General features: G+C 39.4%; 1 protein-coding gene across 1 annotated transcript; it reads left to right on the top strand.

The window, feature by feature from the left end:
* The first annotated feature begins 11,591 nt into the window (after positions 1-11,591).
* On the top strand, positions 11,592-13,286 carry LOC147454554 (uncharacterized). The gene is made up of 3 exons (XM_086517054.1): positions 11,592-11,810; positions 12,152-12,520; positions 12,801-13,286. The coding sequence occupies exons 1-3, from the start codon at positions 11,592-11,594 to the stop codon at positions 13,284-13,286; spliced, it is 1,074 nt and encodes a 357-aa protein (XP_086373180.1).
* Positions 13,287-14,673: the final 1,387 nt, after the last annotated feature.

Below are 14,673 nucleotides of genomic sequence, written 5' to 3'. Positions count from 1 at the left end.
TGATCCCCAAAAAGAACATAATGGGTCCTATTCATAGGTGCCACACTAGGTTCCGAACGACTATGTAATGTTACAATTACTAGCCCTAATTATTGCTGGTGTTTGTAGCTCGACTAACAAGTTCATCTAAGAGCCAGTTTCACCCTCTACATCCTCCTCCCCTTTCTTTGAATTTTGGTATATTTCCAAAATTCCAAATCATTGCATGATATGATCATTTATTGTTGTACTTATTTGGGGCCTTCTTCAGAGTTCCCTTTTGGATTGCCTATGGGGGGTACGTTGAAGAGCATAGGGTTTGGGTTGTCTTGGAGAATTGTAGGCATTGTCCTTTTGAATGATTTGATAAATAGCTTCTTGCTCCAGTTGCTCCCTATGCTCCATCATCATTTTGACTTGGTAGGGTGCTAATGCATTCCAGGTCTTAGTGTTAGGGTTTTACAAGGTCTTATTTTATCTAGTATGCCTTCATTAGGGAATTTGGGAGGTCATTTGGAGGGCTTTGTAAGAAAATACAATTCTTTTCCTTCTCTCTCTAAAAAATTGGTGTGGTAAAAGGAAAGGGGTCCTTATCAACCGTTCAAAAGTGCACTTTGAAGTGGATTCTTTTGATAGAGTCATAGCGGCTGTAATGATTGATGGAATGTCCTTTTTTAGTTATATTGAATGCACCTCATTATATAGGAGGGAATTTCTTCTTCATACGATGTATGCAGTACGGAGTCTAGGGAGTAATGGAGTTATACGTGATTTTTGTTTCTTGATTTTTCTGACTGTGTATTCATGGCTTCTTCATCCACCCCCTCAAAACTTCTCACTAAATGACATAAATATCATCTACACGTTGATTTTAATCTTGAATATGAGCCTTTATGCAAGCAAACTAAAACAAACACAATAGTAACATCCACAGAGAAATAAAGACTCAGAGTAGAGGGAGAAAAACACATAGATTTATGGACAAAGGGCTCATTGTATCCTTTGAATCCTATGACCAATGCCTCCCTTGCATTTGAAAATCCCACTACTTTATTGACCTTTGCAGGTGATGGACAAAAGGGTTTACTTGGCTACTACAAAGCTCTAACTGGGAAATCACTAATTCAAAAAATCATGGTTCACCATCAAGAACCATGATATGACTTTCTAATTTGCATTGTGAGGACCAAAAAACCCTTTTGCAGTGCACAGAAGAAATACATGTCTTGCAAGAAAAAGTGCAAAACTTACAAAGAAAAAATACAAGCTTAGGTGCTCGTGTGTGAAATAAGAGACTACAAAATCTTGAAACCTTGAAGGTTGGCTCTAGAGGTCTCAAGAAAAGAATCCAAGCATTGAGGTCAGCATTGTGAATCTTTTATTTTATTTCACCTATACATAATTTTTTATTATTTCTGCTATATTTTCTCTTTAGACATACTATATATCCATACAAAGAAAACATAGATCCAAAGGGCAATGTAGGAAATTAGTTGAAGCCTTTGATAACAAGTGGTCTTGCAAATGATATAATGCATGACAAAAAGTATAAGGTTTTGCAGTGGGATGTTGTTGACCGTTTTATTACAAAGAGTGTAGTGCCTGCTAGTGAAATACAGGGCACACTTGACTACCTTGGCGTGAGTAAGAGAGGGTACTCAGCTATTCAGTAGTCTATCTCCTCCATTTTTGTGAAGAATGGAAGAGATTCTAAACTTCTACCAATAGCACCAAGTGTCTGGAAAGAGAGACTTCAACTCAACCATGCATACACAGATTTCATTGGATGTCAATTTCATATTGATGGTGTTTATAGATCTCAAGGAACAACTATAACCTACAATGGATACAATCTCTGAAATAGGGGACTCCGTCCCCCCCCCTCATCCCAACTATCAAAACAAGCGAAGCCACATGATCCCCCGTTGCTCCGCCTCTCTTGACGCTTGATCCCTTGAGACGAACATTAGTACACACTGCCAAAAGAATTGCATTGATGATTCTCGGGTGAAGCAAAAGTGGAATGGAGTGACGTGGGGCCCTGTGATGGAAGGGGAGTGGGACCCTACGATGGAAGGGGAGTAGGTCGGTAAGATGGGACCATAGAAGGAGGTGCCTTTTGTGCAAGGTTTTGGATGTAGGGAGTCCCTCCCTGGCTCCCCCATGGAATGGACTGCTAAAAAAGTCCATAGTCCACAAGCTGCTGCTAAGTGTAATGGCCAAACAATCCCTCCGTCAAACAAGGATACTCGTCTCGTAAAGAGAGTGCCCGTTGGAGGTTTGGATCTACCACCGGTAGAGGAACCTGGATAGATGGACCGACACCTCCGTAGGTGCAGGAGGGCCATGCCTGAAAATAGCAAAGAGAAAATTACACTCATGATCACGAAAAACTAGCTACAAATGAGCTTAATATCTTTGCTTGGAATTACCGCCTCAAGACTCGGGTCCGCTGGAGGCGATGTCCACCCTAGATGGGAGCCCATCTGGAGGTGAACCAACCAAAAGAAGAATGCAATGGCTGCTCCCCACTAGATGGTCTCTCGTGTGACATCTACATTACACGTTGATAAGTATCAGGATCTAATGCTATATTTTATCTTCATACCGTTACATGCGTACATCCAATCCTCTCTTTACACCTAAACATGCGTATAGAGAAGGTATAGATAGATAGAGATTAAAGCTTCGGTTACTACTTCTCTTAGCTTTCAGAAAAAATCACTCAAGTAACTATACTCGTGGTTTAGAATATTGTTTATTGCAAAGAGTAGTGGAGTGGGTTTAACAATGCTAAGTTGGCACCAGTTCTTATCAAGATTGCTAATAGCTCAATAATCATTAAACCGTAGGCAAGTCTAAAAAGACTCCATTTTTAAGATCATAGTTCTTGATGGTGTCCCCTAAACCCTGTAAACAGGCCTGCCAACCAAGATAATAAATCCCCAATAAATCTCAGTCCCACTTACCCTATTGCAATGAACAACACCAACATTTCATAGACTAAAGAAGTGCATCTCTTCTTAGGTAGAGAAGAGTGAAACCTAAGCTCTAATCACTAACTATCTATCACTAGACTTTCTTTGTAGAGACATAGAGAGGTGTAAGATGAGGAAAATAGAGTAGAGAGAGAGCAATATGAGATTTTATACTCCTATTGCTCTCTCCCTCTCCCTCTATTTCTCTACCTCTTCCCCCCTCCCTATCTCTTACTCTCCCTCTCTATCTCTCCCTCTTTGTCTCTCTATCTCTCTTTCCCTCTCCCTCTTTTATCTCTCTCTCTCTCTTTCTCTCTCTCTCTCTCTCTCTCTATCTCTATCTCTCTTCCTATATATCTCTCCCTCTCCCTCTTTACTCTCTCTCTCTCTCTCTCTTCCTCTTTCCCCTCTCTTTCCCTATTTTCCCTATCTCTCCCTCTCTATCTCCCTTTATCTCTCTCACTCTCTCTCTCTCTCTCTCTCTCTCTCTCTCTCTCTCTCTTCCCCTCTCTATCTCGCTTTCCTTCTCACTCCATTATAATTTTGTGGTTACCATAATATATATGTTTTGTCTAGTTATTGGGATTAATTGTGTGTACAAATCCTCTTGGTTCATAGAAAAATAACTACACTTATGTTAAAAGAAAATTTATAGTCTATAAGGGTAGTATGATGTGATCCGGAGAAAGAAGTAGTTCATTGAGCCTTTCTGAGCCAAAGAGAGACACTATACAATGTTGAAAGTGTATTTTATGGCTAATCCATATGCTAATTATAATAGATCACACAAAGTGAAAATGATAGAAATTTGAATCATGTGGATTATTCATCTAGGATAACTCTAGTATGTGCAAAATGTAGATATGAGATAAGTGAAGAGAAGAGAAGTTTCCCCCCCAAGCCCTATTCTTGCCCGTAGGCAATACGGATAATTTGGAGAGAGATGTACCTGTAGCGGGGAGAGATGTACCTTGTGCACTAGTATTTCTTCACAAGAAGGTTGTTGATAGAGCGTCGTTCATTGAATACTTATCAACCCCTTCGAGAATATTTGCTATGTTTGATGAAGATGACAAAAGATAGAAGACTTTGGCCTTGATTGACTAGAGTTGATGTTTACACGGATGCTTTCTAGTTTAGCTAGTCTTCCTCAAAGGCTACTTTGGCATGAATCCTCTCAATCTTTTTTAAATGAATTTCAAGGAAGAAGAGGGCTCTTTTTACAGGTGAAGGTGAATCTTGATTAGGGTGGGTTAACCTTTTCAAAGCTGATGGTGCAGTGATGATGAAGACTTCTTCCCACCACCTTGGTTTTTTGCATGATTCCCAAGTGATGACTAAGCTTAAAATATTCTCCTGGCCATGTAGGTGGTTACCTTAGCTAGGATCCAAGTAGGTGATAATTGCTAAGTGATAATGTACAAGGGTAGAAAAAATTAGTAAGGGGTTAACAAAGATAGTAGTACTAATTTTGAGTGTGTCAATATTTTAGGGCCATGAGTGACCCCATTTAAGCCCCTTAGGTCATACTTCTTGGTCATGGGGCCATTTTTTGGCACTAAAAATAGAGGAGAGAGAAATGGTCACCTCAAAAAAGTAAGAGAGAGAGAGAGAGAGTCAAATTCAAAATTTTCTTTGGACTCTTGTGGAGAGGACTTATGTGTCTTCCCCTAGGTCCTATAGCCCTTCCTTTTGCATGTAGTACACACCTCCACATGGCTTATTAGGTCCCATTTCTTGAGGAAAAGTGTGTGTCCTCTTCCTCTTGAGTTTTATTTGAATTATAGAGATGGACCTTGAAGCCTTGTCCACTTCTCCTAGAGTAGATTCCTCTTCTTCTAGGTATATTAAATTAAAATCCTACTAGTCGATATTCAAAATAAATATGAGAGGACATATTAAAGGTATTTATATTAAGAATTACATTAGCTATAGGATCTATCTAGAGTATGAGATAATAATGAGATGGTAGAATGAAAGCACCCACTCTTTTTTTACACTAGTAAAAATATGTCACCCATAAGATAAATACTAGGATGCAGTAGAAAACTTACACTTAGAAATGCATATGTACATTATGTAAAATATTCTCATTCATCTAAAATTCAAGAATTAATCTCCTAGCACTCATTCCCACTATGTACATGCCAAAACACGACATCCACCCCCTCTAAACCTGCACATCCTTCGGTATGTGCCACATTTGATCTTTGAAAGACCAGTCCTCTTATAGATATTCCTTTCTTTCTTCTTCACTGGCATATTCCAAATCTTCATCTTCACTTTGATTGTCACCCGTGTTTTCTTGTTCCGGCTCAACATCTTCTGGGCCACTCTCTTCTCTTCTCTTAAACATCTTGATTATTTTCCGTGCAATGGGAACCTTTACCTCTATCCAATCTAGTTTAAACAAGATGTAAGTAGCATTTTCATGCACATGTCTTACAACATACGGTCCAAACCATCTTTTTGAGAACTTACGCATGATTGTGTGCTGGTTATCAAGGCTATTATCATACACTAAAGCCTAGTCACCTTTATCAATTACTTTGCTCCTGAGCCAATGTCGCTTATCAAAGTAGTCCTTGTTTTTCAACCTTGCATTTTTGAGTCATTCTTTTGCAGCCTCAATTTCTTCTCTCTAGTTTCCTTGTGCGCAATGCAAGGAGATCTTTCTTGCTAAGCCTCTTTTGCCAAGGTAGTACATTCCATGTTGGAATTTTATCTTCAATCAACATCACTGGCTTTTGACCATACATCTGCTCCGCAGGCGTATAGCCAGTTACTGTGCTATGTGTTGTACGATCAACCCATAAATTATATGGCATTTTGGCCACTCACCAACTCTTCCTTTGCAAGCCTTGGCCAAAGATTTGATGCTAGGAGGATGCCCTCTTTCACTCTTTCCATTGCCTTCAGGGTTGTAAGTTGTAGTAAGAGAAATCTTGATTCCTAATTTGGAAAAGAACTCCCTTGCTTCCTTGGCATCCAATTCACCTATGTCTATAGTGATCTTTCCCACACAACCATAATAGAAAATCACCTCATCAAGAAGGAATCCACACACAGCTTTTGTGGTTTTAACTCTTAATGCTCACTCTTCAACATGGTTAGTTAGGTTCTCTCATGCAAGAACTAGATATCTCACCTGACAGAGGCCTAAAGGCATTCTAATCAGATCCACAACCCATTTATAGTGCATGGCTAGTGGATATGTAGGGTGCAACCATCATGATGTTGGACAGTTGAATACATTTGACAAGTTACACATGACTCTACAAATTGAGATACATCTTTATACATACCGTTTCACCATTATTTTTCTTTCAACTTGGAGAGGGTTGCCCACACACCCTTGTGTCCAGCTCATAGACTCTCCTGAAACTCTTGCATGAGCTTTACTTGAGTCTCTTTTTTACATATAACCCTTTGTGGTGTAATACCCTTTTGTTTAGGATGCTTCCACAAGTAACCATCCCTCAAAAAGTACCCATATGCTTTCCTGTGTATCCTCTTGAATTCTTGTTCACACCAATCATCCTGTTTTGTTAGAGTACTCAAGTAGCTTCCAATAAGAAGCCAATCACCTTCATAAAGCTCTTTCAAGAACAATTCAAGTGGATTAGTCTTACAGACATTGTTACCTTTGACATGAGAGATAGAATAGAACTTTTTGTCCACATCATCTCCTCATTAATCATCTGTGACTCATCTTCATACCTTGCCCTTGATAGCATATCTGCCACTGTATTTTCTTTATCTACAATGTACATAAACTCGGGATTTAAAAACTTATGTAGGAAATCCACCGCAACATAGCAATGTTTGGTGTTGAGCAACTTGTAATCATCTCAAGAAGTGGTAGACAATCTGTTTCTACAACCACACCTGCACCAATTAGTTACTCTTTTCCATTTTTAAAGACTATAAACATACCCCATAACTCTCTCTTTATCTGTGGATAGCTTCTTTGGCAAGCACTTAGTACCTTTGCTCCAAATCTCACCACATACATGTGTCCTTCTTTGTCATTTTGCCCTATTTCCCATCCAATTCCTATAGGACTAGTGTCTATAGTCACAATTACTGGCCTTTGACACTCATAATCTACCTTTCTCAAAGTTGTTGCTGACTGGAGAAACTCCTTTAGATTTTTCATGGATTTTACATGTACTTCTATCCATTTAAACTTTTGATTCTTTCTAAGAAATTGATAAAGAGGATCAACTACATGTGCATAATGTGGAATCCAAATAACATAAAGGACACATGCTCCTAGAAACCTTCTAACCTTAGTGATGCTAGTGCATGTTATTTTCATTCTTTGGATGGCATCTACCTTTGTTGAAAAAGGTTTCCTACCATATGGCCCGCATATGTGTCCCAAAATAAGAACTTTGATACCAAACATATACTTTTTCCCTCACAAAGTAAGATTCACTTCCTCTAACCTAGATATAATTTTATCACAATCATTTATGTGATTTTCCACAAACCTGCGGTACCCCCTACTATCCAAAGCTTCATCTTCCCCACCTTCTTCACATCATTTGATAGGCAAATCATCAATGAAAGGCATTTTGATTTGAGGAAAAAAGTCACGTAAGACCTTATTCATCCCATTCATCATATGTGCAACTGAGTTGGTTTCTCCCTGTGGCAAGGTACATATCCTTAACAAACGTAAAGGTATCCTCATGGTTGACAAGTCTCTGCTTTCAATTGAAAGCTAAAATTGATCATACCCTGAGTAGAGATCCACCATTGAGTAGATTGCCCTTCCTGCAAACTCATCCACAATTGGACATGTACCTATATTCCTAATTGTCACCTTGTTCACTCGTTGTATATCTTGGATGAAGCGTAGAACACCATTCTTCTTTGGAATTGTAAACCACCCATTTGAGTATGGAGAACAAGAAGGCTCCAAAATCCCCATATTGGTCTTTTCATTAAATAGCTCTACTAAATTGGGCAAATGAGCTTTTGGAACCGGAATAGGCCGCAAATTTCAAGGCACATGAGGTACTGTAAAAATTACCATAGGAGCTACAATAGAAGGATCAACACATCCTATCTCATGTGGCTCAAATGCAAAAGCCTTACCATGCTTTGAAAGCATTTCTTTAAAGCACTTTGTCTCCTCCTGTGTTAGAAACTCCTCGCAACCAATCTGCAACTCTTGGAAAGACTCCTTTGTGAAGGTGTACCCAATATTTTTAGGATTTCTCAAACTTGGTAGTGCAAAGAAGCCTGCTCAATCTTTTCCCTGTTGTTGGGGTGAAGCTACTAGTTCCACCTTCTTTGCTACACTCTTGTATTTAGTTTCAACATGGACTTTTGGGCCAACTGTTTGCTTAAAACATTGGTTCTATGACTTGAAACATTTCCATAGAGCATACTTCCACAACTTCATTTTCAAGATGCAAACGAGACTCCATTATAGCATCAAGATCACCCATAGTATCTACAAAAGAAACTTACTCACACAAACCCAAAACATTTTTAGTAGGCTCTAACAACCCACTCTCTTTCATGCCTTTTTGTACATTGTGTACATATTGCCTCTCACATCTCTTCAAATCTTCAAGTTTTGTAAAACATATTGATCCATTCCTTGTTACCAAGGAGTCCATTGAGAAAGTTTCACTTATTTTTGGATAAGGCGAGATCCTTTTCTTTATTTACCGTTGCAACCCTGCTTTACAATGATACTTGGACAAAATCCATCCTTTCCCTATGGTCATGAAACTCTTTGATCACCTTTGGTAGAGGATGATCTTTGAGGTTGTATCGATTTCTTTCATGGTTTACACAAACTGTGAGAAATTGAACAACACGTTTACTATCTTTGCTTCGTATCCAAGCATAAGATGAACCATCATCCATTGCCTTTGTTTCCATTTGAACTCCCACAATGTAGGGTTGTCCAAGGATAAGATGATATGAAGATGTGTCATATATAAAGAAGTTTTGTTCAACCTTTACATCACCTATTGTCACCTTTACACTTGGACATGCTTCATACAATTCACTTGATGAATTGTTTACCACTTTGACCATCCAACCATGCTCTATGTCCATTGGGAATTTACATTTGTTGTAAAGACTTTTTGACATTACATTTATTTCAGAACCATGGTCAATTAAGGCAACCAATGGTTCTTCAAGATCACCTACCTTGATCAATGTCTCTATAGTAGCCCGTACTCAATGGCTTCTAGAATAGTGGCTTGTAGGAGTTCTTTGATAGTGGAGCAATCACCTGCTTCATGTAGAATCTATTTTGTAATCTTTCCCTTTTTAGCTAATTCCATGACATTTGGCCAAAGTTGACTATGATGATCACTCACCTCTTCATCACTAAGATGCTCAATTTTTACTCCATAAGTAGTTGTCTCAAATGAAGAGGTGGCATGGTTAGTTTCCATATCTTCAACTAAGGTTTGCATTCCCTCCTTCCCCAAGTTAGTTCTTAAGGGTAGACCTGCCTCTCCTCTAAAGTGGATTTTACCCTTAAAAAAGACAACATCTTTTGTCAAAGCATCATTGAAACTATCACAATCCCTTCTTACATTGTCTATACTATCACACCAAATACATCTATTAACAAACCCTTCTTTGGATTGTTGTCTTTGCCTAGGAAGTGGCTCTGATGGTTGTCCTTTTTCTTCAAGCTTTGCAAGCTTCAAATTCAAGTCACGCATTCGCTTCATAGCTCATCTAGCATGGACTCATCAAACTTAGGAGCTATAAAAGTAAGCTTTACCATTTTGTCAGAAGTTGAGGTGGAAGGACTTGAGGTGTTTACTACCATCTTGTACCTTATTCTTTGTCATTTGGCAAGCAGTGAGACAACACCTTCAACCTCATTCTAGTTGGTCTTTAGTCTTTGCTCATCATCTTTGTCTTCAAGAAGAAGCTCCAAATCTTGTTGAAACTCTTTACATGCAGCTGTAAGAAAAGATCTGTCTTCTCTGCATCCAGTGTGGCCTTTTCTGTCCTGGTGAGTTGTGCATAGTGCCACTCAAATTCTCTGAGTATCTTTGTTATTAAAAGTCCTTGCTTTGGCTTGACTACCCATTCTAAGAATGCCCTTTTGGTCACTCTCTCAGAGTCTTCCATGAAATATTCCTCCTTTAAAGCTACTTTGAGTTCTTCCTAGTTTCTCCCATGCCCATCTTTAACTTCCCTAACATGTTTCCTCATTTTTGGAGCAACAACTAGCTCAAGACTTTGAATCATCTCACCTCATGACAAGTGATGCACCTCCATCTCCTTCACATACTCGCGCAAGTACTTGGTTACATCTTTGCCATTAAACTGATCCATTCTATTGACAATCGCTTGTATGGATTTGGTTGTTGAAATCTACCTTGTTTCAGTGGCATGTTGTTGTTGCATAAACATTGAAAATTCTTGAAACATTTGCATGGTTTTGGGTCAAAATGCATACCATGTTGCTCCACATGATCACCCATTGTTACCCACAAACTCTCACCCTAGCAGATTCGTGTTGGGTTCACCAAAAATATGTTGAGAAGTTTGCAATTTTGCTAGGAAATCACCAGGCTTTTGGTTGTGAGAGTTTGTGAGAAAACTCCAAAAACTATAGGAAGGAGTTATACCATAGATGCCATGAAGTCTAGGGTTTGGAAGGAAGTGCAATCAAAGAATCCCCACTCTTTCTCTCTTCCTATAATTAAAAATGTTGTTTGGATCTTTGATCCCAAGGGAAAGAGCCCCTATTGTGTAAGGATATAAATATCCTCTACTGACACCTGAAAACATGGATGGTAGCCAAAGTACTCCAAATTTGTTTCTTTCTCTACAAGGATTATCTTGTCATAAGTCTTAGGCACATGCATTCCTCCTAAGAACTTTGTTAGTGTCGTGAAGAGAAACAAAGCTTCTACACCTTGGGGACTCATTGTATTGTGACATGGCAAGAGCTCATCCATGAAATTCATCACACACTTTATTCAAACATAGTGGTATGTGCAAGAGAGAGAGAGAGAGAGAGAGAGAGAGAGAGAGAGAGAGAACACTTCAACCTCATCAATGAAATAAGATTCATTTTGAAAGAGGTCTAAACTACCAACCTACTCATCTCTTGGATCCTTTGCCATCCACTCCCTGTGTTGTTTAGACATTTATGCAAACCGACCTTTTCTTGTTTTTTCTTAAAGACTCTCTTAGTTGGCACATTGCCTTCTTCCTCACACTGCTTAGCTTTGCCAAAACAAATCAGCACAATTGATTCTTCCTCATATTTCTTAGCTTTGTTGAATAAAATTTGCAAGCATTACATAAGATCACTACAAAACACTATTTGCTCATTGTTGTTGCCGTCATCGAAGATCTACATGATATTGGGGCAAAACAGTTTTGTTTTTGGAATGCAAACATTGTGGGCATAAGTGGCACAGCAATGCAACTCCCATCAAAGAACATTTATTCGGCACTAGTCCCAATGTGAAAGAATGTGGAGCACCACCTAACGACATATGGGTCCATTTCGCAGGGTGGTATGTAAGAAAATGCAAACAGGCAGGAGTTCTTCCTAAGAGACAAAAGGGTATGACAGGTGTGCCATCTGTCAACCTAGAAGAAGTGAGTGTAGATCAATAAGACATGCAAGCTAACCAAGGACCTTCAATGGGAACAACGCAAACACCTCAAAGTCCTTACACTTTTCCAAATGGTGCCATGGGAGGGATAGATGATAGTCCCGGGACATCCAGCAAAGACGGTATGCCTGGGACTCTAAAGGCAGCATTCACTCAACAGGACATGCTCGATTTGCATCTAAAGTGGACACAAGCCTTCATGGCTTGTGGAATCCCATTTAATGTCATAATAAATCCTATTTTCAAAGACGCCCTAATGTCAATTGCAAAAAAAGGATTCATCTATCCAGATTATAATAAAATGCGAACATAGTATGTTGACAAAGTCAAGAGCAGTACAAAAGCAATTCTCAGGCGAATAGTGCTTGACTTTGTTCTAGCGCTTGGCTGTACCATAGCCCTCGACGGATGGACTAGCTGTCAGAAAAAACCATCGATTAATTTCATGGTAATTTGTCCCAAAGGTGCAATGATTTTGGAGGCCATTGATACCTGATTAAAAGAAAAGACATCTACTTGACAAAGGTATATGAGTGAGCTATTGCTCGATTGGGTGGACCGAAGAATGTGACAACTATTGTTACAGATAATGCTTCAAACTACAAAGGAGCGGGTTTAGCCATTATGGAAAAGTACTTAGAAATTACATGGATTGGATGTGCAGCTCACACTTTGAATTTACTCATAAAGGATATGGGAAGATTATCATTCATAAAACATGTTCTTATTGACGCCAATCACATAGTCAAGTTTATACGGGAACATCAGTTTACATATGCTTTATTTCACTCCAAGTCTCCGAAAAAAGCACTTCAAATTTTCTGTGCCACACGATTCGCTACATCATACTATGTTTTGAATCATCTCATTGAAGTGGGAGTGGCTCTTACAGAAACAATTGCAGATCGCCGTTGGGAGGCTTGGCTCAAAAAGTATCCAAGCCATCGCGAAGCAGCTCAAAAATGTGTGTCCTTGGTGCAATCTCCTGTCTTTTGGCGGAACGTTGACAAACTTGTTGGGGGTTAGTAAGCCCTATGTGGAACTACTAAGGGTTGTTGAAACAGATAAGTTTGTCATTGGTAAGGTTTATTGGATCATGTATGAGGTGTTGTATCAAACCAAAGAATACAACCACTATAGTGCAAGAAAGAGATCATAGATCGTGCATCTTGTGGAAAACCGATGGGCTCAAATGCACACACCATTGCATGGTGTTGCATTTGTGTTGGATCCAAAGTTCCAGATGAATGGACAAGCCTCCAACAAAGAGGTGATGAGAGACTTTAGAAACGTCTGCTCACAGTTGTTGTCAGGCGATGATGGCATGGATGCATTCCAGCAGAGGGTGGATTATGCCAATAGGGAAGGAACTTTTAGAGATCCTTATGTTCTTACTAGCGTAAAAAAGATTTCAGGCCCAATATGGTGGAAAGAATATGGAGGAGACTTTGTTGAGTTACAACACGTGGCGACCAGGGTGCTTTCGATTGTGACATCCAGTGGTAGCTATGAGCGCAATTGGTCTTCTTATGACTTTGTGCACTCAAAGCATAGCAATCGCTTAAGTCCTACTCATGCCGTAGACCTTGCATACGTCTTTTGTAACATGCGTCTCCTTCATGCACCCACAAAGATAGCCACATGTGCGACCGAAGTACACTTTGGAGTGCTTCAAACTCATCAAATTGTGGCAGAATAGAGATGTAGCGACGATGAGATGGAGGGGGAAGTGGCTACAGAATGTTCAGACAATGAAGAGGTTGATGACCTGGTGCCTATGATATATGGTGAAATGTAAACATCTTTTCATGATAATGTATCTCACTTTTTATCATTGAAGCTCCTTATTGAGCTATATATCTCCCTTTTTTGATTTAGTAGCAACAAAATCAAGTATTGAAGAGAATTCACATAAACATAAGTATTGAGGACATTGCTTGGCAATCAAATAAAAAGACATTGCTTCGCTCTCAACAAAGTCATCAATTAGCAACTCCAAAACAAATTCATTGCCATAAACATAGAGAGAATACAATGCACTTCAAAAAACACGGGATAAATTGCCATTAAAAATTTCAACTACAATGTCTTTAAGAAATTGTGTTATCCACCGCTTCTTCAAGATCTGCATTCAATGTTGCCTCAAGTATATCCACCGTTTCTTGAATATCTGCCTCGTGACTTGGTCCTGCCTCCTCAGGAAAGGGAGAGAGAGGAAACAACTACTTCTTCTTCTTTGGGTGCCAAATTCTCTTGTAGAGAGAAAATGCTCTCTCCTTGGCTAGCTAGTGTAGCCCCTTCAGACACAATATTAACAATTTGTTCATGCTCATCTGGTAGAAGCACAACTGGCCTCTTTTGTGCAGGTGGATCTACCTCCCCACGATGTGCTCGTGCCCTTTATTTAGCTCTTCCAAGTCCAACACCAGTGTTGGAAGGACGGTTTGTCCAAAGGAAGCGCTTCTTCATTATATCTTGCACGAAGACTTGCTAGATGAAGTACATGGCAACTTGATTATTGTTAGGTAGACTGCACTCCTTTTGGATGAAGCGTAGGAGCAACACACCCACGAGCCGTTTGTGCTGCAAATTTGAGATTTTCAATGGTGCCGTGCCTTGGTACGACCTGACCTCCTGAACAGTACATCTTTCACAAAAAAAGAGGGACAACACTTGCGTATGTCTTCCAATTTCATTGGTTTGCCCTCCAAACCTTCGAGCTCCGCGGCCTCAACAAAGAATGAGGAGAGGTCTTGAGCCCCGTAATGCATGCTCTCCTCTTTGAAGATGTGTTGAGACTCTTTGTGATCGAGGTCACCGTCGACATTGGGAGGAGCATATGGGGCTGCCATTTCCTATCGTATCACACGGCAATAAATAATTAGATTGAAAAAATAGATACACATTGAAAAACTACAATCAACGGTACAATCAATATTAATATTCACACAATTTTAAAATTCACATCTCTCTCATCAATTTGACAACATCAATGTAATAAAATAGCATGAAATTTCAAATCAATGGACGTGAGACAAGACAAAATTGTATCATTCCAAAGTATAGATACATTTTCAAATTACAAG

The sequence above is a fragment of the Adiantum capillus-veneris genome, chromosome 7, assembly GCF_014529385.1.
Source record: "Adiantum capillus-veneris isolate H3 chromosome 7, ASM1452938v2, whole genome shotgun sequence".
NCBI lineage: Eukaryota > Viridiplantae > Streptophyta > Polypodiopsida > Polypodiales > Pteridaceae > Adiantum > Adiantum capillus-veneris.
The sequence above is the reverse complement of the archived record's forward strand: the minus strand, read 5'-3'. Positions and strand labels throughout refer to the sequence as shown.

What these genes read in the sequence shown, in the direction of transcription:
- LOC147454554 (XM_086517054.1), top strand. Translation starts at nt 11,592, where the DNA reads ATGCAAGCTAACCAAGGACCTTCAATGGGAACAACGCAAACACCTCAA. An exon ending in CTTGTGGAATCCCATTTAAT is followed by an intron (nt 11,811 to 12,151) that starts GTCATAATAAAT and finishes GGTGGACCGAAG; the next exon opens with AATGTGACAACTATTGTTAC. An exon ending in GGGAGGCTTGGCTCAAAAAG is followed by an intron (nt 12,521 to 12,800) that starts TATCCAAGCCAT and finishes CCATTGCATGGT; the next exon opens with GTTGCATTTGTGTTGGATCC.